Genomic DNA, 26737 nt, shown 5'->3' with positions numbered 1-26737 from the left:
CGGAGTGATGACTTGATAATGAAGTGGTGAAAGGAACATTATAACATACGCCTGGTGCTATAGCAATACGCATAAGCGATTTGCTCCACATATAAGCTCGACAAGTTTATAACTCTCTCTCTCTCTCTTTCTATGTCTCTCTTTCTATGTCTCTCTCTATCTCTCTGTCATACGGGCATAACCGGTCCTAGAAATGCCCATAAGCTACACAGACAACAAGAGGATGAAGAACTATCACTTCTCACATTCCTATTGCCAGCCTCTATACCGTGGGTCTCTGCCAAGCACTGCCTTCCTTTCGAGGTCCATCGCACCACTTGGGTTAGACCTGAGGGACAGTTCGGTCAACTCACGACAGTCGGGTAAGCAAGAGCTCTATCGCTAGACCATACACTAAGATGCTGCAACTATACGTTTCACATACCTACAACTCAGCGTCAAAGCCTTATTCAAGTAAGACCTGTGTTCGTGCAATACAACCGATATTTTGTGATCAATAGATTCCTGTCTTTCCGTTGGTCACCTCCGTAAGGCCACTTCCTGTTGTCCGGCATGTTTGTCATCTTATGTCGGATGCCTTCAAGCGACGCGTGAGTGAATTATAAATAACGTGTCACGTGAGAACAAGTTTTGGGGTGAGCGGATATGTTCACGAGATGGGTTTGTTGGCAGCACTCACACAGGCAGCCCTCGCTGTCGCGTCGTGATAAATCATTCACGGGGACACCAGGCACGCCCTCAAGCGACCGGTTATGGAGGGGGGGGGGGGGGTGACAAGAGACCCCCGGGCAGAATTTTGAAGAGGCAAGAAAATATTTTTAACGAGCAGATCGACCTTCACGCCAATATATTCATGTTGCAACTGCTCAAATAATATCGGCAGCCAACAACTCAACTGATGTAACCGCTCGATGGAGAATGTAATGACTCGTCACTCGTAGACAGGTCGGCGGAACAGTGGCATGTTGAGGACGTAACGAGTGGTGACGAGGGTATAACGAGAGGTAACGACGGTATAACGAGAGGTGACGAGGGTATAACGAGCGGTGACGAGTGTATAACGAGGGTATAATTATGAAATAACGATGAAAAACGGCTAAATGTACCTAATCAGGAAACAGATTTTTTTCCTAAATGCTAAGTGGCTGTTTCAATTAAAATCAACTTCGTTTTTATTAATTCCTGTGTGTGGGAGGGAGGGGGATGTAAAAAGAGGATGGAGGGTGTTAAGTAATATCAACGTTGCTTCTTGAAGCACTTGGCAAAAAAAAGCGGTACCTGCCGTGTGAACCGAACAGCTCGACGTGGCGTCATAATTCACGTGCAAAAAATGCGAACCAATCGATGGAGTTGGTTTAATTGATGTGAGGAAAACAAGGAAATGCTTTTATAATTTGCTACTCATTGAACATAAACAAACAATAACAGCGGTCCTCAATCTGTTTCAAGTCGCCCTAAACAATAAGTAAATACAAATTATGAGGTTCATGGTGCCATTTAGACAAGACGTGTTTTCACTGTCTGGCTAAGTCCAAAATTTTGTCTTTTTTTTTTTGTTTTTTACTTTCTCGTATATACGAAGTATAGAGAAAGTATTGTAATCGTGCAAAAAAAAAAAATCGAGATTTTTACAGATCTCGACGTTTTACACCTCACTGATACGGAAAAACATAATTTTGCAATCTTGTCCGTATGTCTGTGTGTGTGTGTGTGTGTCTGTCTGTGTGTCCGTGTGTAAACACGATAACTTGAGTACCGTTACAGCTAGGTTGATGAAATTTCATATATAAGTATTATATCAAAATCGTAGATCCGTATCAACTTTTGAGCGATTTCCGATAACCGGAAGTGGTACTTTTCCTACTTTGAATTTTTCAAAAGCCTATAACTTGAGTACTATTTCAGATAGATAAATGAAATTTCACATGTAAGTAAAAGATCTAATTCTCTACCTTCTGTTAAATTTTGAGTAATTTCCGTTGACTGGAAGTAGTAATTTACGCTACTTCCGATTTCTCAAAAAACTAATGTAAATTTTAAAAGTACTAATAATATTGCGCACTATTATGCGCTTTTTTATTGGGCGTTCACTTGGTGTGCAATTAATTTGTCTACGAGATTTTATTCTATTTTTAAAACTTTAAGTATTTAAAATGGATTAAAAATCATGTCTATAGCCCGAGTTCCCATCCCCTGTTATTTTATATAAGAATATTCGAGAAAGTTTAGGGGAGATCACTCCCGTTTTATTTGGATTAGTCTTTAACCTCACTGTTGTGTGCTGACGAAGACCTTGGGTCGAAACCTCTATTGTAACTCTAATTGTCTTTAATTGGAGAGGTTAATAAAACAACCCTGTTTTTTTTTACCCTAAACAATAAAGAGGTATTAAGTAGTTTAGACGCCAATGTGTTCCGTGTGTTAAGGACATGACCCCATGTAGATTACCCCCACCCGCTCATTTTCAACCATGGTCACTACCTACTGCCACTAACCACTACCACCCCCCCCCCCCCCCCATATCATTTACTCCCTGTCAATTAGGATTTTAATGTTAGGATTAGATTTGAAGTCAATTAGCAATCGACGTGGGTACTGTCCCAGTTCAAGTTAATGTACAGGAGGGGTAATTTAAGGGGCTAGACCTGGGGATAATGTCCCAGGTTTAGTTAATGTACAGGAGGGGTAATTTACGGAGGAAATAACCTAGTTTAGAAAAAGTGTTTCTTTCAGACTTTTTTATCCGGTACTTAATTATTTTTTTTTGGGGGGGGGGGGGGCGGACACAGGGATAAAGGTATAGATTTTCTATGTAAATCTTACTTCGTTCAGGTGCCTGAAAGAAACTCTGGACATGAGGGGCAGTTCGGTCAAGCGTTGACCTTGGGTCTCAAGGCAGTGACTTTTGGGTTCGCAAGCATACATAAAAATATTATTCAAAAAACATGAGGAGAATATGCCATATCTTGTTATCAATGGATCAGCGATATCGACATGAAGGGTTACCTCAATGACAAAGGTAGGCACAGGTAGACATAGGTACTTATGTTTAAAAAATGTCAAAGATTGGTTATAAGATACGACATACATGTGTTAAGTAGAGCTGTTGGTCTATGGTGTACTAGATGTATGTGTTAGCTGCTGTACCGTATGTTATATGACCCGCCATACAGCTGGGTCAGCTTGACGTAGAATACCACCCGTATCAAATACATGTATTAAGTAGAGCTGTTGGTCTCTACTAGATGTATGTGTTAGCTACTGTACCGTATGTTATATGACCCGACATACAGGTGGATCACCTTGACGAAGAATACCATCCGTATCTCAGAAAACCTAACCAGAGAACCACTGAATCGCCCACCAAAACCCTCCGTGTTAATTAAACCCCAGGTTTTAATTGGACACAACGACACAAAAAAAGATCCCTTTGATAAAGCCTCAGACAAAATTTGTCGCGAAGGAATTTTTTTTTTTTAATTCTGCTTGCGTCAGCGTTATTTGATGTGATTAAAACAACGGGGTGGAAGCGGAACTCTGGGGAGATGTATGGCACCCAGCATGCTCCATCCATCATACATTACTCGCGCATGCGCTGTGGGAACAAAGGGGATCTTGGGGCGGTGATTAGGGCCCATTAGTGGTGATACATAGGCGTTTAGCACCCCAAATCTGGTGCATGTGTCCCTCAACTAATTTATGTTTTCTATATGCTTAAGGTTAAATGTTGTGTAACTGTATGGGTGAGGTGTTACTGATGTAGGTACTGGGTGTAGACGTGTTACTGATGTAGAAATGTTATTGATGTAAGTACTAGGTGTAGATATGCTAATGATGTAGAAAATGTTACTGATGTATGTATTAGGTGTAAAAATGTTACTGACGTAGGTGAGGTGTAGACGTGTTACTGATGTAGGAATGTTACTGATGTAGGTACAGGGTATAGGAATGTTACTGATGTAGGTGCTGGGTGTTGATATGTTACTGATGTAAAAATGTTACTGATGAAGATACCACTGTACCTGACACTCGTGTATTGACGAAGCAATTAAAAGAGAACCGAGTGTCGATAGGACGATCTTATGCACGCTGTGACTGACACAGAAATCAATGGCGCTTATCTTACGCTTATTTTTACACTACAAACAAACGTTTCAAGTGAAGGTTTACATCATCATCATCGCCTTACACTACAGCTTCTGACCCCCAGGGTAGTCCCTGCCTGACCCCCAGGGTAGTCCCTGTCTGACCCCCAGGGTAGTCCCTGCCTGACCCCCAGGGTAGTCCCTGTCTGACCCCCAGGGTAGTCCCTGCCTGACCCCCAGGGTAGTCCCTGCCTGACCCCCACAGTAGTCCCTGCCTGACCCCCACAGTAGTACCTGCCTGACCCTCAGGGTAGTCCCTGCCTGACCTCAACAGTAGTCCCTGTCTGACCCCCAGGGTAGTCCCTACCTGAACCTCAGTCAGAAAAGTCTGATTGAAAACACGATAAAAAATAAAACTTAAGAGAACAAAAGAATGGACGAAGAACGGATAGCCAGAAAACACGATTAAAAAAAATATAACTTAGAACCCAGAGAATTGCTGAAGAACATATAGAAAACATGGCGAAAAATAAAACTTCAGAGAACCAAATGAATTTCTGAAGAACTGATAGAAAACGTGACGAAAAATAAAACTTTAGAGAACCAAAATAATTTCTGAAGAACTTATAGAACACTGACGAAAAATATAACTTTAGAGAACCAAAAGAATTTCTGAAGAACTGATAGAAAACGTGACGAAAAATAAAACTTTAAAGAACCAAAATAATTTCTGAAGAACTTATAGAACACTGACGAAAAATATAACTTTAGAGAACCAAAAGAATTTCTGAAGAACTGATAGAAAACGTGACGGAAAATAAAACTTTAGAGAACCAAAATAATTTCTGAAGAACTTATAGAACACTGACGAAAAATATAACTTTAGAGAACCAAAAGAATTTCTGAAGAACTGATAGAAAACGTGACGGAAAATAAAACGCCACCAGCATCCAAGCCTTAAGACCGGCACTCCTTTCCGCAGTGAAAAAAAAAAGTCTAAATTCTCAACTCTTGAACGAAACCAGCTATTTCGACTCTTCCTGTCCAATTTTCTAACGTTTTTCTTCAATTTGTAATTCCAGTCCTCCCCCCTCCCCCCCCCCCCCCCCCCCCCCGGTCTAAACCCGCCACTTGTTGAGTCCTCCCCTCGGACTACCGCTCGTTGGGTTAAGACAAACAAGCCGCGCGTTTATTGAGGAGAATCAGGTATGAATTGATGTCATTATTCAAGATTCTTCTCTGGGCTCTAGAGAGTGCCGGTCTATTAGGAGGGTGGGGGTGGGGCACGGTGTGCAAGCGACCGTTGAATGATTGGAATCGGGAAGAGGGTTTTGTAAAGAGTATCCAGAGTAGTTGGTTACGTTTGAGATGGGTATTTGAGTAGCTTGCTTGGTGTGTTTTTCTAGGGTCGCTCATCAGACATAACCCTAGTCGGTATGTGGGTGGGGGGGGGGGGGGGGTGAGGTGAAGTGAAGTGAGAGTTAGTGATAGTGAAGTGATATAAGAATTATTGGCAATATTTTACGACGGTCAACGTGTGATAATGTGACATTATGTGACAACAGGCGTGACCTTATGTGACAATATGTGTGACACTATGTGACATGTATGTCATGTGACAATATGTGTGACACTATGTGACAATACGTGTAAAAATATGTGACTACACGTGTGACATTATGTGACAACACATGTGACATTATGTGACATGTGCAGTGGCGTAGCGAGGTCGGGTTTCACCCGGTGCGGCACTTAATGGTGTCACCCCTCAGAGGCGTAGCGACAAACTTTCAAATTTTCGATTTGCACCCCCCCCCCCTCAAACTTTCGATTTGCACCCCCCTCAAGTTTTTCTCTATATATTTTGCTATTTTTTGCCTTGGTGTCACCCCCTAAATGGTGTCACCCGGTGCGGTCCGCACCCCCCGTCCCCCCCCCCCCTCACCACGCCCCTGGACATGTGTGACACGTGACAACATACGTGACAGAGTGCACGCGACTCCACCTATCCGTGTCTCAGATCTGCTGTCTGACTACCATATGCCAATGTCAACTGACATCAGCTAGTCAGGACAACACTCACATTACAACCCGCAAACACTTCCTGAAATCGAAATCTTAATTAAGTCTATTTTGATCCACGTTCTCGCTTCTTCTAAACATTTTTTTTAAGTTCTAAATACTGCAATTCTATTTTTAACAGAAATAATTAATTTTTTAAGACTATGAAGGTGAAGAAAAGGTGAACATGTGATATTGCAATTAGATGAAAGTCGACAAAGTTAAAATATGCTGTAGTGTAAACTATTGTTATACCATAATTTAGTTGGTTAGAAATCAAATAGGTGAGTTTTGTTGCTTCTTAGGTTGAAAACCAAAAGAAAACAATTAAAAAAAGAAAGATTGTATACAACTGTAATGACCACCAGATGTAGTGACCCCAGCTGTAGTGACCCCAGCAGTAGTGACCCCATCTGTAGTGACCCCATCTGTAGTGACCCCAGCAGTAGTGACCCCAGCAGTAGTGACCCCATCTGTAGTGACCCCATCTGTAGTGACCCCATCTGTAGTGACCCCATCTGTAGTGACCCCATCTGTAGTGACCCCATCTGTAGTGACCCCATCTGTAGTGACCCCATCTGTAGTGACCCCATCTGTAGTGACCCCATCTGTAGTGACCCCATCTGTAGTGACCCCATCTGTAGTGACCCCATCTGTAGTGACCCCATCTGTAGTGACCCCATCTGTAGTGACCCCATCTGTAGTGACCCCATCTGTAGTGACCCCATCTGTAGTGACCCCATCTGTAGTGACCCCATCTGTAGTGACCCCATCTGTAGTGACCCCATCTGTTGTGACGCCATCTGTAGTGACCCCATCTGTAGTGACCCCATCTGTAGCGACCCCAGCTGTAGCGACCCCAGCTGTAGTGACCCCATCTGTAGTGACCCCATCTGTAGTGACCCCATCTGTAGTGACCCCATCTGTAGTGACCCCATCTGTAGTGACCCCATCTGTAGTGACCCCATCTGTAGTGACCCCATCTGTAGTGACCCCATCTGTAGTGACCCCATCTGTAGTGACCCCATCTGTAGTGACCCCATCTGTAGTGACCCCATCTGTAGTGACCCCATCTGTAGTGACCCCATCTGTAGTGACCCCATCTGTAGTGACCCCATCTGTTGTGACCCCATCTGTAGTGACCCCATCTGTAGTGACCCCATCTGTAGTGACCCCAGCTGTAGCGACCCCAGCTGTAGTGACCCCATCTGTAGTGACCCCATCTGTAGTGACCCCATCTGTAGTGACCCCATCTGTAGTGACCCCATCTGTAGTGACCCCATCTGTAGTGACCCCATCTGTAGTGACCCCATCTGTAGTGACCCCATCTGTAGTGACCCCATCTGTAGTGACCCCATCTGTAGTGACCCCATCTGTAGTGACCCCAGCTGTAGCGACCCCAGCTGTAGTGACCCCATCTGTAGTGACCCCAGCTGTAGTTACCCCATCTGTAGTGACCCCAGCTGTAGCGACCCCATCTGTAGTGACCCCATCTGTAGTGACCCCAGCTGTAGCGACCCCAGCTGTAGTGACCCCATCTGTAGTGACCCCAGCTGTAGCGACCCCAGCTGTAGTGACCCCATCTGTAGTGACCCCAGCTGTAGTTACCCCATCTGTAGTGACCCCAGCTGTAGCGACCCCCAGTTGTATTGACCCCATCTGTAGTGATCCCCATTCTAATGACCCCAGCTGTAGTGACCCCATCTATACAACAAAGACCCCTCAGCCGCCACTCCCCCTCGTACAAAAATGGCTAAAGCTCGTTACCTGACGAGTGGCTTTCTGTGGGCAGATTGGCATTTTCCTGCCTCAAAGCAGTGGCGAGGAAGCGCGAGTAACCTTGTTACAGTAATAGCATTTCCCATCAAGGTCAAGGCTATCGGGACTTTATCCCCCACAACAAAGCACCAACCAGATTATACATTGAGGAGCAAATACATTAAAGCGCTATTAACCGGGTGAGACAATGGAACCGGTAAATATGTGGTTGATTGGATTGAAATATATGACTGTATAGACTACAGCATGGATCAAATGGAAGGAAATTGTAGGTGTGGCTCATAGATTTGTATATGGAACTTGTTTATGGGACTATATTGTACTTTACTACAAGAAAAGTAAATTTAAAAAAAACTGTTTCTGGAACTTGTTTACGGTTTACGAGACTTTTAATGGAACTTATGGGATTTGTTTATATGATTTGTCTTGGGAATTTGTTTATGGGATTTGTTTAGAAGATCTGTTGCTCAGACTTGATTTTTTATAAGCCGTGATTTAGGTTTTGTTATTGGGGATAGCATGAGTTTTTACAAGATTTTTGGTTTGTTTGTTGGAATTCTATTGGACGGGTTTTCTTAGAGTTTATTTCTCAGACCCAACTTTTCTGTTTTTTAGGTTGGGGAGGATGGGGATAACGTATGTGTGTGTGTTGGACAAACTGATGAGATTTTTGCAATTCTAGTAAACATGCGAATATGAGGATAAAAAAATGACGAATATGCGGAAAAAAATGACGCCGCCGTGAAAAAATAAGCACTCTAAAATATAAAGATAAACTTTATTGCACTCGTAAATGTATTGACGCTCTCGCCGCCTCGTGTGATGATTCCTGCCTGTTATGGGAACAGATAGGATCGTAACGGATTATAAACTAGCCAGCAATCGCTCGTATCTCTTCGTCCGTCTCTGGTCGTTTCTTTAGTGGCCGTGTTATAAATAGATCAATGAATAAAGGCGTTTGATAGGGGTTCGTGCATCTAATCAAGACGTTTGGTAGGGGCTTGTGCATCAAATCAAGACGTTTGGTAGGGGTTTGTGCAGTCAAGATAAAACAAGATTGTTACCAGGGGGAAGTAATAAGATTGTTACCAGAAAAAGGAGGGTAATGTTACCAGAAAAGGGGGAGGTAATAAGATCAATACCAGGGTGAGGAAAAAAGATTGTTACAAGGGGAAAGGGTAATAAGATCATTCGCAGAAACGGTGGGGATTGTTACTAGATACAAAATTCTTGTTACCATGTGAAGGTAATGAGATTGTTACCATGGGGTAATAATAGTGTTACCATAAAAAGGGGAGGTAATGCGAATATTAAAGGACAAAATGTTGATATTATAAACGCTGTTACCATTAATTTACACTCATATTAATTACCATAATATGGGGGGGGGGGTAGAAGAACAATGTTTTTACAACAAAGACAGGATGCGTATGTACTAAGTTATAAGACCACCCGCGAACTAACTATTCGCTAACTATCCTCCAACTCTTCGCGTTTAATTTGAATTTTTATTGACGTAAGATAATTAGCTATTTAAAAGACCGATTACAATCAGCAGCAAGGAGTTATGGAATTATTATTTTTATTAGTAATTTCATCATGATAAGGGAGAAAAAACGAGAAAATCAATAGTTATCCGCAATTTAAATGAATTTTTCTTTAATATTTGAGATGGTTGTTTTTGTGAGGTTTTGTTTTAAACAAATCAAACATTTGGTTTTTATTAGAATCATTAATTCTAAACATAACATTCCCGATTACTTTTTTTCAAAAACCCAAACAACTTTAATATTCAAACAAAACAAAACCAAAAAAAAAAAAAGTTCGTTATAAAATGGGACGTAATCCAGTATTTACTAAAGAATACAAGAATTCCGAGTTATGTGGAATTGTACTAAATTTAGTCTGCCTTGTATTAATTTTAGAAAAAAAAAACTATTAGTGTTAATTAAGTTTGTAGGATTTTTTTTTAACACTTGACAACCTCATTCCACTTATAGAACTCATGTAAATATTTAGATATCTTCTTTATTTGAGTAAAATCTTACAGTTTACTATATCTTCAGGCAACTAAATATAGTGGGACAGCGTGGCCTAGAGCTCGAGTGCTAGTCTGCCAGTGTTTCTTCCAGACTTTTTTCTCCGGGGGGGGGGGGGGGGGGGGGGCGACACTGTAAAAAGTATATATTTTCTATATAAATTATATAAATTTCATTTCATTCAGGGGGGGGGGGCGGTAAAATTTGCCTGGAAGAAACTCTGTAGACTGCTATCCACACTATCCCTTCAAATAGCCAGGTCATGAAACAAATGAGATCTACTTCATCTGCCCCATGTGTCTTGGGCACGAACAGGAAAAGATGATGAACTATAAAATAGTTACAGTGCATACAAATGCATAATTTAAAAAACATAACATACATTTTTGACCATATACACACATAACGAGACAGAAAATAGAAAATGTAGGAGGTTGTGGAGATGTGTTAAAATCAGCTGATGAGCAAAGAACAGGTGAGTAAAGGTTGAATCAACTGATGAGCAAAGAACAGGTGTGTGAAGGTTGAAAGACTCACAGGTGTGGTCCTGGTGTGGGCCAACTGCTGCTCCAGCTGTAGCCTCTCTTTGGCCGCCTGTTTGATGATGTTGACCAGCTCCTCCTTCTCCTCAAACTGGACGGCATTCTGGTCAAAGGTTTAGTTTTTGTTTTTAAACTTTTCTGGCACAAGTCAAACATGGCTACCTTGTCATAGTTACATTTTTTTAATTTTAAACATTTCTGCTTAAGTCAAACATGGCTAGTCTTGCCTTAGCTACATATTTTTATTTTAAACTTTTCTGCTTAAGTCAAACATGTTTAATCTTGCTATAGTTACATTTTCTAACTTAAAATTGTTCTAAAAATAACTTCATACAATCCATAGTTAAAACATTCCAAAAAAAAATTTAAATACATGTATTAGATTGTGGGTATTCTATTGTTCAAAGATGAACCTTAAGTTTATTGGTTTGAATCAAATGAATGAGCAAACACCTATTATCTCATATGACTAAATCTAAACTGATCTAAAAAAAAGTCATTGTTCTTTAAAAAAAACGACCTGTTTTCATAACTAACATATAGGAAAAAGGTAACTTTTATTGATAAATTGGAAAAAATGTCAAGTTCTTATTATCCATCTACAGAAAACGGTTATGATAATTGTTCTGTAGAAACTAACTTTTATAATTATATTAAATAAGTTAAGATAGTTCTTGTAACTTCTTACAACTATCCTATATGAAGACACTTAAAACAATTTGTATGAACGCTGGTTCTAAAACTAGAATGTCTACTCACTACAGGTGCAGCAAGGTCGGCATCACTCAGCTGATTGGCCAGCTGTTGGCACTTCCTCCTCAGGTCCTCTATCTCCTTGTCTTTGGCCAGCATGGTTTTGGCATGCTCCGCCAGATCTTTGGCTCTCTGTCTAGCCAGCATCCTTTTTGAAGTGTCCGAGTCCTGGGTTATTTCATCTTTGGTAGTAGTACCTGGCGACTTCTTACAGAATAAATTTACATATATTAGTTTGGGTAAGATATTTTGTGTTCATAGAAAATTATTTTTGATAATTTTTAATCCCCACCCAAAGTTTTAAAGTAGTTTGTTAGAGACTATTGGATCAACCAAACCATTGTGGGAATGTTTTTAAAAGTTGTGTTTATTTATTTTTAAAACTTGTGTTTAATTTATCTTTCTAATAAAAAAAAAATTAATGGACAACACCAAGAAAATACTGACCATCACATTACTATGTCCAGGGCAATAGACAGCATCCGGGACCCCCAGCGCCCCCAGACTTACAAACAGTCATGCTACAACATCCAGAACATGGAGAACACCAGGGTCTTTCACAGCCCCCCCCCCTTCCCTCCCTGACTTACTAACTCTCATATAACAACATCTAGAACAATACACAACACAGAGGACTTACTGACCATTACTGACCAGCACATTACAACGACCAAGATAATGGACAACACAAGGGACCCCCCCCCTTTCCTCCCAGAGTGACTGACCATCACATTACACCGTCCAGGACAATGGGCAACACTAAGACACCCCCCCCCCCCCCCGCCCCCACTTACTGACTCTCACTTTATAACGACCAAAACTTACTGATTTTACTTTAGTGTTTTCTTGTTGCAGATTTTTGGCTTTCTCTTCCAGTCTCCTGGCAATGGCCGCCAGCTCTGCATTTCTCTTCTTGAGAGATTTGATCTTCTCCTCCAGTGGCCTCTGGTCATCTTGTTTCTGTCGCTAGATAAAAACAAGACAGTGTCATTCAAAGAAATGAGAAAAATTTGACACTGCCTTTAGAAGAAATGATAAAAACGTGACAGTGTCATTCAAAGAAAAATGTGATATTGTTTTTTTAAAATAAAAAAAAAGAGAAAAATGTGACATTGTCATTAGAAAAAATGAGAAAAATGTGACAATCGTTGTTACAACAATTAATACACATGTAACGTTGTCTTCAGAAAAAATGAGTAAAATATTACACTGAACTCCATTTCATCTGCCATAATGATTGTTAGGTCTGATCCGAAATATTAATTTTACCAGGATTTTAATTATTTAGATATTTTTCTGTCCTTTATTGTAAGGGTTACTTAATTAAGTTATTATTACAAGGCATTTCTACAGTGATATTCAGACAAGCCTTAGCACCACTTAGATCTCTATCTATACACACCATCACCATCATCAACAACATCAACATTCATGTGGACACCTTGTGGAGCATAGGGACACAACCCTACCTCTCCTTATAACTCGGTTCTGGGCCATTCCTCCAAGTTGGGCCCACGACATCACGGCTGCTTCTGCTTCACTGACAGTTGACCTTTTCCAAACATCTACACACACTGTACATACATACACTATACATACATACACTATACATACACACACTGTACATACACACACTGTACATACACACACTGTACATACACACACTGTACATACACACACTGTACATACACACACTGTACATACATACACTATACATACACACACTGTACATACACACACTGTACATACACACACTGTACATACACACACTGTACATACACACACTGTACATACACACACTGTACATACACACACTGTACATACACACACTGTACATACACACACTGTACATACATACACTATACATACACACACTGTACATACACACACTGTACATACACACACTGTACATACACACACTGTACATACACACACTGTACATACACACACTATACATACACACACTATACATACACACACTGTACATACACACACTGTACATACACACACTGTACATACACACACTGTACATACACACACTGTACATACACACACTGTACATACACACACTGTACATACACACACTGTACATACACACACTGTACATACACACACTGTACATACACACACTGTACATACACACACTGTACATACACACACTGTACATACACACACTGTACATACACACACTGTACATACACACACTGTACATACACACACTGTACATACACACACTGTACATACACACACTGTACATACACACACTGTACATACATACACTGTACATACACACACTGTACATACACACACTGTACATACACACACTGTACATACATACACTGTACATACACACACGGTACATACACACACTACATACACACACTATACAAAAAAAAAATCAAAGCACAACTTACAAGCGCATCGTTCTCTGTCCGCAGTAGTGAGATCCTACGCTCCAGGCGCTGGACTTGTGTGGTCAGTTCCCCGAGTTTTTTCTGTAACACTTTCTCTTTCTCCCGGTCTTCTTTCCGTGACTGAAACAACCAATAATTAAAACACTTTAGATACAGCTAAATCAAGCTAATCACAAACCAAAATCTCTGAAAAAATACCAAAGTGAGTTAAAAAAAACCTAACCGAATTAATTCAGTGCTTTAATTAATTCAGTTAATACCCGGTTATTTATTGTTTTGTTGTTGTTTTGTTTATTTGGATTTTTTTTTTTATTGTTTTTGTTTGTTTGTATTTTGGTTTTTTTTTTTTTTTTTTTTTTTTTTTTTGAGTTTTTTTTTAATGGGGGGGGGGGGATCTCTTGGGTTGTTGTTGGTTTTTTGTGTTGCCAAATATTAATTCATTTTCGCCTGACAAAAGAATCATTTTGGTCGTCCGTCTAATTAATTGCTTCGTATTCTCGAACATGAATATTGTTGATATCAATATAATGAAGTACAACCAATATTGTTGAAAATTATCATCTCAAAGACTTAGACAAAATGTGACAATGACAGAATGGGAGAGAAGTGCGAATACGGGTTTTATATATTAGGATAAGAATGTGTATGGATGAGACGTAACATTACAGACAGAAGAACACAAGAAAACACAATGTAAATCTTTACAGAAATTATGTGCGTTATGCATCGGCAACATACAAAAATACATACAAATCTTACATAATTTTTAGCTTTTTAAGTAAAGGGAGATACGTGTGGAGGAAATCTGGAGAAGTAGACAAAGCGAAGAACATCAAAGATAAACAATAACGCCCTCCGTCCCACTGATCGATGATGGATTAGATGGGTTGATAATGTGGAAACAGATCTGGGATAAATAGGGATATGATCCTAGAGCAGGAAGCGGCAGACAGACTGGGGCAAACAAGGGGGCTAATCGTGGGCTAATCGTGGGCTTCCGAAGCTCGGTTCATGGTCAGAACATGTGAGAAAGGGAAAAAGTGTATCACGTAATTTTCGTTATTTATATCATTTTCGGGAAATACGTCGAGTTGTGTTAGCGTAAAAAATGTGTGGTGTCAATTCAAATCAGCGGGGGAATAAAACATATGCAGTCTAGGGTTAAAGCCTACATGACGTCACCTTGGTCATCACATGAAGGTCCCCCATGCGAATTGAGCAGACGGCACGAAAACAGTCTGATATAAAGTCAACATCGCGGTACAGGGTCCATTAGATCCACAGCTACATCCACGGCAATATCCACATACCTTCCACAGTATCTCGACATTACAAGACTAGCATATCCACAATTCATCAACATTACAATCCACACTACATCCAGGGACTTCGGTTAACCTAACTTTGACCCAATTTTAATAAACAGTAGTACGACTAACACAGTACAATTACAGCTCCCGTAGTAACTCAATACATCTGCAATGAATGCACAAATTATTCACAACATTTCCACACTAATATCCAGAGTATATGCACATCAGATCAGCGATGGATAAACATCCGCTCTATCCATCTCAGTATCAGCAAAATATCCAAATTATATTTACAGCTAGAGCGGAACTCCTAAGAGGCATTGAAAACTGTGTCAAAACTCGGTTAGAGTAAGTCAAACGTTTTGGCTTTTTAAAACATTTTTCAGTCCGTTTGTTGTGTATTGTCTAAATTATCCAGAAATATTTAGTTCCTTTAAGTACGTAATGTCCAAATTATCCAGAATTATTAGATCCTTTCACTAGGTGTGAGCTATCCGAAAGTATTTTGTTAACAGCCCGGTGTGAGTACATTCCCTCAAGCTTGTGTGAGTACGTTCCCACAAGCTTGTGTGAGTACGTTCCCATAAGCTTGACTAACTAATCGATGCACAACACAACAAGCTGTGTCACGGCGTGCATTGGGAGACCTTGATCTCGATGTTAACCCTACACGGGTCGTTCAGACAACATTAACCCCTGCTAGTTATGATCAGAACTTTAGAGACAAATGTTGACCCATTTAGGAAACATTAACCCTAGCGCGCCTACTTCCGTATGCTAAAATCGGGAACACCCGCATCACGTGCACACAACCAGACACGTGCTACACGGCTAGTTACACGGTGACACACAACATCATTTACATAACTCATTTACATAAGCAGCGGTTTTAACCGAACATGTGTCATTAATATAAAATAAATACGTGCTGTAGTAAAAATAGATAATTCACTACAGTTGTATTTACACGTGAATCAACTAAACAAGTGTTGTAGTAATATTAATATAAAGTATCATCGAAACAACAGTTGGGTTAATACAAGTATCATTTAAACAGGTGGTTAATATAAACTCATACGCGACATATTTTCATCTATACTTAGATGATACACCTTTTTAAAAACAACTCAGACGTTACACATGTGTTAAGGATACCATCGTTACCATGTTACACATATATTAAGGATACCATATTTTTTATTATGTTATACATGTATTAAGAATACCATTTTTACTATGTCACACATGTATTAAGAATACCATAGTGCAGGGGTCGGCAACCTTTTGAAGCGGAAGAGCCAAAAGTTACAATTTTCAAAATTTCCCTGGTTTTAAAGAGCCACTAACATTTTTTTATTTCAAATATTTAATTTTTTTGTTAAGGTTATTAGTATTTGTGCAAGGAGCTGGAGAGCCGCATCTTGACATCTAAAGAGCCGCATGCGGCTCGCGAGCCGCAGGTTGCCGACCCCTGCCATAGTGTATTAAAAAATACTATTGTTGCCATGTTCCACATGTACTAAGAACACCATACACGTAAACAAAGTGTACTCTGCATTGTTTACACAACAAACAAATCACACGTGCCAGATCAAAAGGCGCAGGATAAAACCAAGAAACGACAGAATGTTATTGTAACGAGATTATCTATTGACAGAACAAGCCAGACACTTCGCGTCAAATCAAAACACAAACAGTTATTTAAAGCAGAGGAAAGTTCAATTAATTTTTTTAATAAACAATATAGGCGAAATATTTTCTGTTCAATGAAGTTCAGGTGTCTCTTTGATTGGGGGGGGGGGGGGGAAGCACTCCAATGCCATACCTTTTCCCCGAACGAATGATATAGTTTATATAGAACACATATCCTTCAACTAGTTTCTGCCCCCCACTCAACTATAAAGTACCACCCCCCAACTATAAAGTGCCACCCCCCAACTATAAAGTGCCACCCCCCAACTATAAAGTGCCACCCCCCAACTATAAAGTGCCATTCCCCAACTTTAAAATGTGCTCCCACCCGCTGGGGAAAAACGTTTGTTGAAAGAAACACTGGATGGATTGGAGAGGGTAAGTCATACCCATTGTGGGTACGCGACCAATGCAGTAAGATGGCTGTAAATCTTAATTTTAATCGGGCTCTTGAATTTAGAAAAAATCTAATTACACCAAAGTTACATAGACACACCCCCCCCACACACACACACACACATACACACCACACACATACTCACACACAAACAACACCATCTAAACGACCACATAAGCTTATTATTTTTACCAATCAGATGTTACCAAAGTAGCCGTAATGTTAGCGGCATTTTGTACCCCTGGGGAGCTAAGATGGCAGATACACTAGGACGGGGGGGGGGCATTACACATTAGGGCGACAAGCAATCTTTGGTCGCATTGACATCAACCCTTTATGTGCCACCAAACATCATGACACCATAGTATCTTGAGTATACATTGCAAATGAACAGGGCGTGGATTTACTGAACCCTGCTTAAAACCAAGTTGTTTTGAGGTTAAACTTAAAAAATTAAACATCTAAACATTTTTTTTTAACTCCACATGGGTGTGGTAGTGCAACCATCATTCAACCTGTTGAATCAGGCCTCCCCTGAGATAATGACAACTAATTAACTCAAGCCACGCCTGCCTTACGGGGTAAACTTCTCACCTGTTGCAGGTGGGACCAGCTGTCAACGCCACCTGACACAGACTCACTCACTCGAATTACTCACAACATAAAATACACGGGGTTTACCGCACACTCTCCCCCCTCATCCTCAACAAACTACGCCGTTTTTTACGATAAACTAAGCTCTCATCGGTTGTTTTTGGGTGGACAATGGCTGTAGAAGCAAATCCAGAAAGAAAAATAGGCTGGAGTCAACAAGTTATAATACACATCATATGCTGACACTATTGCTTGATTGTATGTGAGGAAATCCCATCCAAATTGTATAATTAAGAACGAAGAAGAATCTTTCTCTTCCTCGCCAAATTACTCCGTTTTATTAACCCTAACCTAAACTAAGATCTACCGCCCTGTACGAGTGTCGCGGTTCTAACCATAACCCCCTTTGTTTTGTTGTTACTATAACCTTGGCTCTCTCGACCTCAAATATTATGGTAGCTAGTATTAATAGGACATGGAAACGGACATGTTAATTGATTCTTAAATTAAATTGTCATAACAGATCACTAACGTCATTTATCTTTTAATCAATACTGTAATACCAAAATTTAATATAAAGATAATTAAAATGACAACGTGAACACGTTTAATAGCGATGTTTACTCCTTGAAGTATAGAAAAAGTATTGTAATCGTGCAAAAAATCGAAAAAAAATCTGGACGTTTTACACCTCCCTGAGTCAGAGAAATATAATTTTGCAATTTCGTTCATTTGTCTGTGTGTATGTATGTATGTATGTATGTATGTGAACACGATAACTTAAGTATCGCTACAACTAGGTTGCGAAAATTTCATATATAAGTATTATATCAAATTTGTAGTTCTGTATCAACTTTTCACAGATTTCCGGTAAACGGTAGTGGAACTTATTCTACTTTTGGTTCTTCAAAAACCTATAACTTGAGTACTGTTTCAGATAGATGAATGAAATTTCTCATATAAGTAAAATATCTAATTATCTGCCTTCTGTCAAACTGTGAGTAATTTCCGTTGATCGGAAGTAGTAATTTACGCTATTTCCGATTTCTCAAAAAACGCAAATGAATTTATAAAGTTCTAATATTCCACACTATTATACACATATTGCTTGTTATTCACTTGGTGCGCAAATTTTTTACGAGATTCTATTCTATTTTAAAAATTATGTAAAAACTGATTGAAAAGCATGTCTATTTCTCGAGTTGCCGTCCAAGTAAAATATACGAGAAAGTTTATGGGAGATCACTCCCGGTTTGTTAACAAGAGATTTATGTCTTTACAAGCAAGAAGTAAGTGATCAAGATTTTCAGCGATGAAGTTAATGTCATGGACGAACAAACATATCCATGAAACATTTGTCTTGTACTGCCGTGGAGCAGGTGGCTTAGCCGAACAAAAACTGTATAGTTGTACAGAGTATAAACCCAAACAATACAAAAAGAAATTAAACCCTAGCCCAATATCGTGATGAAACCAATGTATTACTATAAACAAAATAAACCGGGAGTGATCTCCCCTAAACTTTCTCGAATATTCTTATATACTTAGAATATAGACATTATTTTTAATTACTTAAACTTTTTAAAATAGAATAGAATTTCATAGAAAAAAGAATTGCACACCAAGCGAACGCCAAAACAAAATGTGCATAATAGTGCGCAATATTATTAGTACTTTATAAATTTACATGCGTTTTTTGAGAAATCGGAAATAGCGTAAATTAGTAATTCCGGTCAACGGAAATTACTCAAAATCTGACAGAAGGTAGAGAATTAGATCTTTTACTTACATGTGAAATTTCATTTATCTATCTGAGATGGTACTCAAGTTTTAGGCTTTTGAAAAATTCAAAGTAGAAAAGGTACCACTTCCGGTTATCGGAAATCGCTCAAAAGTTAATACGGATCTACGATTTTGATAAAATACTTATATGTAAAATTTCATCGGCCTAGTTGTAACGGTACTCAAGTTATCGTGTTTACACACAGACAGACACACACACACACACAGAGACATACGGACAAGATCGCAAAATTATGTTTTTCCGTATCAGTGAGGTGTAAAACGTCGAGATTTGTAAAAATCTCGATTTTTTTTTTGTGCACGATTACAAGACTTTCTCTATACTTCGTATATACAAGAAAGTAATAAGGATGTTTTCACTGAGAGATTCGAGCAATTCAAAACAAATTCAAGTACTCTGACGATTATAGTAGACCCTTTCAACACAGAAACAAATGAGATTATTTCATACATTTAAGCTATTTTTTTAAATTATGTATATATATATATATATATATATATATATATATATATATATATATATATATATATATATATATATATATATATATATATATATATATATATATATATATATATATATATATATATATTATATAAAATCTTTAACAAAGATCATACTATTGACATAGAAATGTTTGTGGCTCTTTAAAACTGTGTAATTTTGTAAATTGTAAGTTTTGGCTCTTCCTACTCAAAAGATTGCCGATCCCTGACATATACAAATGTGTGTGTGCTTAGTATTTAAGTTAATTTTAATTTTTTTTTTTTTTTTTTTTTTTTTAGTGAATAAACATATTTTATAATAGATATTTCACACACAATTTTTAATATTTTCTAGTTGTATCTATATATTCCCCATCAGGAACACTATAATCTTTAAAAGCTGGAGACTCTTTAGGCCCTTGAAATTCTATAGGAATAAAACTGTAGTCAACCAATAAAGCTGACTGATATAGATCTTGTGAAACTGCTTTCAATTCTTGTAGAGCTTCAAATTATCTGTTCACACAATTTCTACTCAAAATGCCACTTTTGTTTTGTGAAATCCCCATTTTTTAGTTAAAGCAGCTCTCGTTTCATCCCTTTCTAATGATGGTACAAGGGGACTTCTTCTCCGTTCATTGGCTAATTTTAACTTTCTATTGTCTAATTCTATTTCATCAACTGGCTTTAAAATTCGACCAAATTTTGTGAGTCTCCTTATCTCTTTTACTATTCTTTTGATTTTCTTTGCTTCTCGAGCTGCAATAATACCAGGGTCAATCCTTTTCTTCTTTGTCATAGGTTCTGCCCATAAAAGATGAGTCTTATAAAATAATAAAGGCGTTGACTGAGTATGACAACTTGAACATAACATGTATGGCTACAACAGACATGATGACTGAGGTGCAGTAGAAGTTAAGGATGTCAACACAGAAAACCTTGCCATGCTGCCCATAGCGCAGAGTAGAACCTCTAATTTAGTAGATCTAGATCTAGAGATCTGTTAAGTTAATTTAAAAATAGTCCAAAAGGATACGAAAAACGACAAAACCATACATTTAAATTCAACTTTTACAAGTGTAAAAATCAGTCGTTTATTTAAGCTAAAGTTTTTTTCGTTTAAAAAATAATTATTTTAAATGAGAGAATTCTAATAATGACTGCACAAAGAATTAAATTGGGTTCCAGTGCTAAATGTCTGTAAAATAATAATCAGCTACATGTATTTTTATTCTGTTAATATATTAAATTTATCTAAAACAAAAATAACTTTTTTTTTTAAACTTATTAACAGGTTGTTTCCCTTGGTTATTTTAAATAAATAACTTCAATTTATTTTTTGTCATTACAAATGTGCCTAAACTTGACCTTGTTTTCCAAAACAAAATTATTTAAATGTAAATAAAGGCTCTATTTTTTTTTATCATAGTTGCTGAGGCACCCTAGCCCTAGCCCAAGCCTTGAACACTAGCATTAACCCCAACATAAGATACGCTACCCGACCAAACCATGGTACTGACCGAAAACCTAACCGTATATCTAGCGCTAACCGCAATCCCAACCTTCTGTGGTTTGGTGCCCCAACATACCAAACATATCGAGAATGTTTTAACTTATTGTCTAGTGTACGTCTGTGTTCACCAGTGTACGTCTGTGTACGTCCTACAAAAACATAGTTCAGTGTACGTAATGAGACGTCCGATCCAGCCTCAGAAGCCCATACTATCTCTGCCTGCTTGCTATAGTGAACGTGTACCACACAACATGTTACTGTTGACACCACGACCCGACGCTCGGTTCTCGTCCAACACGAGAGATTACAGGTAAACTGATACATATCTACAGCTGTCAACTGGTACATTGCGTTCAATACTCAGGGAACTATGGGGAACTAGAGGGAACTGAGGGGTAGTAGAGGGAACTAAAGGGAACCAATGAGCTCTTTCTGTGAGGGTGTATTCATCATCATGCAGACACAAGCAGACACAAGACTTAAGGGATTGGGTGATCCAGAGGCTTTTAATCTCAACTTCCAAGTGACACCGTCGATCTAACATTCACTCATTAACTTATAAGCGAACCTTGACGGACACACGCATTCACCGTTACACACACGCTGTCACTCGACCCGTCGCTTCCCTTGTTACCCTCGTTCACTCCTTACAACAACATACACGTCAACACACACGCTGTCACTCGACCAGTCGCTTCCATTGCTACCCTCGTTCACCCCATACAACAACATACACGTCAATAGAGCACTGTCACTCGACCCGTCGCTTCCCTTGTTACCCTCGTTCACTCCTTACAACAACATACACGTCAACACACACGCTGTCACTCGACCAGTCGCTTCCCTTGCTACCCTCGTTCACCCCATACAACAACATACACGTCAATAGAGCACTGTCACTCGACCCGTCGCTTCCCTTGTTACCCTCGTTCACTCCTTACAACAACATACACGTCAACACACACGCTGTCACTCGACCAGTCGCTTCCATTGCTACCCTCGTTCACCCCATACAACAACATACACGTCAATAGAGCACTGTCACTCGACCAGTCGCTTCCCTTGTTACCCTCGTTCACTCCGTACAACAACATACACGTCAACACACACGCTGTCACTCGACCAGTCGCTTTTACGGCCGCTGTGATTGCAACATCGAGAGAGAAAAAAACGTTTTTAATCCATTTCAAAAATCATCATCGTACCCATCTCGTCAAACTCGAGTTAAAGAATTCCCATCCTACATTACTCAAAATTACTGAATATAAAACGTTACTGTCTATAAACGAGGAAGAAGACAGATTGAACATCAGATACATATAAATTTAACTTTTACAAGTGTAAAAATCAGTCGTTTATTTTAGCTAAAGCTTTTTACGTTTGAAAAATAATCATTTTAAATGTGAGAATTCTAATAATGACTGCACAAAGAATTAAATTGGGTTCCAGCGCTAATTGTCTGTAAGATAATAATCAACAACATGTATTTTTATTCTGTTAATATATTAAATTTATCTAAAAAAAAAATAACTAACTCTTTTTAAAACATATTTACAGGTTGCTTCCCTTTGTTATTTTATTTATTTTTTGTGATATATCAAAGTTACATCATCAGCATGTATTTTGTCTACGTGAACATATCAATTACACCATCATGTATTTTGTCTACGTGAACATATCAAAGTTACATCATATCAAAGTTACATCATCAGCATGTATTTTGTCTACTTGAACATATCAAAGTTACATCATCAGCATGTATTTTGTCTACGTGAACATATCAAAGTTACATCATCAGCATGTATTTTGTCTACGTGAACATATCAAAGTTACATCATCAGCATGTATTTTGTCTACGTGAACATATCAAAGCTACATCATCAGCATGTATTTTGTCTACGTGAACATATCAAAGTTACATCATCAGCATGTATTTTGTCTACGTGAACATATCAAAGCTACATCATCAGCATGTATTTTGTCTACGTGAACATATCAAAGTTACATCATCAGCATGTATTTTGTCTACGTGAACATATCAAAGTTACATCATCAGCATGTATTTTGTCTACGTGAACATATCAAAGTTACATCATCAGCATGTATTTTGTCTACGTGAACATATCAAAGCTACATCATCAGCATGTATTTTGTCTACGTGAACATATCAAAGTTACATCATCAGCATGTATTTTGTCTACGTGAACATATCAAAGTTACATCATCAGCATGTATTTTGTCTACGTGAACATATCAAAGCTACATCATCAGCATGTATTTTGTCTACGTGAACATATCAAAGTTACATCATCAGCATGTATTTTGTCTACGTGAACATATCAAAGTTACATCATCAGCATGTATTTTGTCTACGTGAACATATCAAAGCTACATCATCAGCATGTATTTTGTCTACGTGAACATATCAAAGTTACATCATCAGCATGTATTTTGTCTACGTGAACATATCAAAGCTACATCATCAGCATGTATTTTGTCTACGTGAACATATCAAAGCTACATCATCAGCATGTATTTTGTCTACGTGAACATATCAAAGTTACATCATCAGCATGTATTTTGTCTACGTGAACATATCAAAGTTACATCATCAGCATGTATTTTGTCTACGTGAACATATCAAAGTTACATCATCAGCATGTATTTTGTCTACGTGAACATATCAAAGTTACATCATCAGCATGTATTTTGTCTACGTGAACATATCAAAGCTACATCATCAGCATGTATTTTGTCTACGTGAACATATCAAAGTTACATCATCAGCATGTATTTTGTCTACGTGAACATATCAAAGTTACATCATCAGCATGTATTTTGTCTACGTGAACATATCAAAGCTACATCATCAGCATGTATTTTGTCTACGTGAACATATCAAAGTTACATCATCAGCATGTATTTTGTCTACGTGAACATATCAAAGCTACATCATCAGCATGTATTTTGTCTACGTGAACATATCAAAGTTACATCATCAGCATGTATTTTGTCTACGTGAACATATCAAAGTTACATCATCAGCATGTATTTTGTCTACGTGAACATATCAAAGCTACATCATCAGCATGTATTTTGTCTACGTGAACATATCAAAGTTACATCATCAGCATGTATTTTGTCTACGTGAACATATCAAAGCTACATCATCAGCATGTATTTTGTCTACGTGAACATATCAAAGCTACATCATCAGCATGTATTTTGTCTACGTGAACATATCAAAGCTACATCATCAGCATGTATTTTGTCTACGTGAACATATCAAAGTTACAGCGGCTGTTGGTGCCAGACAGGGCCTGACACTGTGCTCAATGTTGGACACACCTGTGGGTTAATCCTTCAATACCTGCAAATACCTGACAGCGAGAAGGAACACATGCATGCTCTTCGTGTGTTGACGTCACAGTTCCAGAAATATAGTTGACATCTGAGCAGCCGCCTAGGTCAAATAGTGCAGACGTTTTCTTACCTAAACTATTGCTTCAACTAGCACGAAATGTCTGATATGTGTGACCGGATTCCGAACTATTTTTGTTGCACTTAGCACGATCTAATTGATACAGTTGGATTGTCTTCATACCACAAGCTACTCACTACTTTCACAGCAGTACTCAGCCTTCAATAGTTATGCGACTAAAAACCTTTCTTACAGTTCTGCTAAGCCAATAATTCTTTAAATTTTAACTTTTCGTAGTTCTGTTGTGTCTGAGTTCTTTACATTTTAACAGTTCTATTTTGATAAAAGCACCTTAAATTAGAACTTTCTTGCTGTTCTGTTCTGGCCATAGTTTTGACATAAACAAGGTAATATTACTAAGGGTGTTTTCGGGTTAATCGTATCAACAAAAAGTAGATTCCATTTATTAAAATTAAATTTCTGCTTTTTTGCCAGTAATGTAAACCAAAACCTATAACCACTTATTGCTTGAAAAGCTGGTTCCAAATGGTTCTAAATGGTTGTTGCAAGAAAGCATATGTTTCAATCAAAATTGAATATTTTATAACAGTTGTGAACTAAGGACAAAATTACCTCCGGTTTTATTAAGGCTAGAAACATTCAAACAAATAATAACTAGTGTATTTTATCATGGAAAACAATTGTTGTGACTTTCATTGTTTTACTTTCCCTGGCCACTCCGGTTGAGTTCAAGGACGGATTGAGGTCGGTTTATTTTTCAAATATTTGAATTGTTTAAATAATTCAAACGGCTTTTCAACGGCTTATATTGAATACAAAAATGAAAAAAAATTAGTGTAATCGAATGTTAGCCTCAAGCAAGGATTTTGTAATAGCAAAATGGAAGGTTATGGTTGAGGTCCTATGCTCAACAAGGCATAAAGAGATTAAGTAATGTAAGTTGTAATATTATGTTAAATCACGTAAGTCATGCCTACTATATCTGTAACTAGGCATGCTGCCCAGCTTCGCTTAGGCTTTCGAAAACATTGAGAATTTGAATGCTTAATTAATTCGCCCATATAAGGCGCTGGTCAGTCGAGGTCAGTTTTGACCCCCTCATCGTAGACTGTTTGGCCAACCGGCCCCCGTGTTCTGTCGCCCCAAGGCAAGACCCTGCCAAATTTGAAGCGCCTGCGGCGCCGGGAAGTGCCCTATCGGGCACCCGACAACTTAGCTCTAGAGATCATCTAGATCTAGATCTAGAATCTCTAGATCTAGATGATCTAGAATATCTAGATCGAGATCAATATCTAGATCTAGAATCTCTAGATCTAGAATCCAAATAGATAAAATATTTTTTTTAAGTTTAGGCCGAGAAAATCGTATTGTATACATTTCATAGCGTACATAGATCTAGCTCTAAATCATATTTGAATGAAATAGTTCATTTCTTTTTATTCTAAACTCGGAAGATGACGTCATCAGTTTCGTGCTCTTTTTTTAGTGTAAACAATAAGCGACGTCATTGTTAAATGCGTCCTTGTCTCATGTTTATACACTTTTCCGGTTACATAAATAATACTGTTTCTCTACATTCGAATACGCCTTTATTTTTTATTTTTCTTCTTTAAATAATTTTGTGGTTATACATTTAAAACATCTAACATATTTTTTTCAATAAAAGTCCGTAAAAAGTTCTTCATATATCGCTGCCGATTCTGACGTGATGTCCGGCGAAAATATTTTGCGGACAGAGAGAAGTGCGCACATGGGGAATTATATATTAGGATGGTTTATTATTATAAAGAGACACCAGATTACCATAAGAAGATCGCTTTTTAA

The 26737-nt window shown here is 38.4% G+C and overlaps 1 protein-coding gene across 7 annotated transcripts in view; it reads right to left on the bottom strand.

Annotated features, from left to right (window-relative positions):
• LOC131937198 (RIMS-binding protein 2-like) overlaps positions 1-26737 on the bottom strand; it is a 205907-nt gene that overhangs the window by 143498 nt on the left and 35672 nt on the right. For 6 of the 7 annotated variants that reach the window (XM_059294418.1, XM_059294421.1, XM_059294423.1 and 3 more), the window contains 4 exons: positions 13674-13793; positions 12085-12225; positions 11266-11466; positions 10502-10609 (listed from right to left, as the gene is read on the bottom strand). In XM_059294418.1, coding sequence (XP_059150401.1) covers positions 10502-10609; positions 11266-11466; positions 12085-12225; positions 13674-13793 — 570 coding nt within the window. Of the gene's footprint in view, positions 1-10501; positions 10610-11265; positions 11467-12084; positions 12226-13673; positions 13794-14855; positions 14959-26737 lie in introns of those variants that run through there. The other variant, XM_059294422.1, reaches the window with a different exon arrangement.

This window comes from Physella acuta, unplaced genomic scaffold (assembly GCF_028476545.2).
Source record: "Physella acuta isolate Inbredline_101_S28 unplaced genomic scaffold, ASM2847654v3 ptg000203l, whole genome shotgun sequence".
In the NCBI taxonomy this organism is placed as follows: domain Eukaryota; kingdom Metazoa; phylum Mollusca; class Gastropoda; family Physidae; genus Physella; species Physella acuta.
The sequence above is the reverse complement of the archived record's forward strand: the minus strand, read 5'-3'. Positions and strand labels throughout refer to the sequence as shown.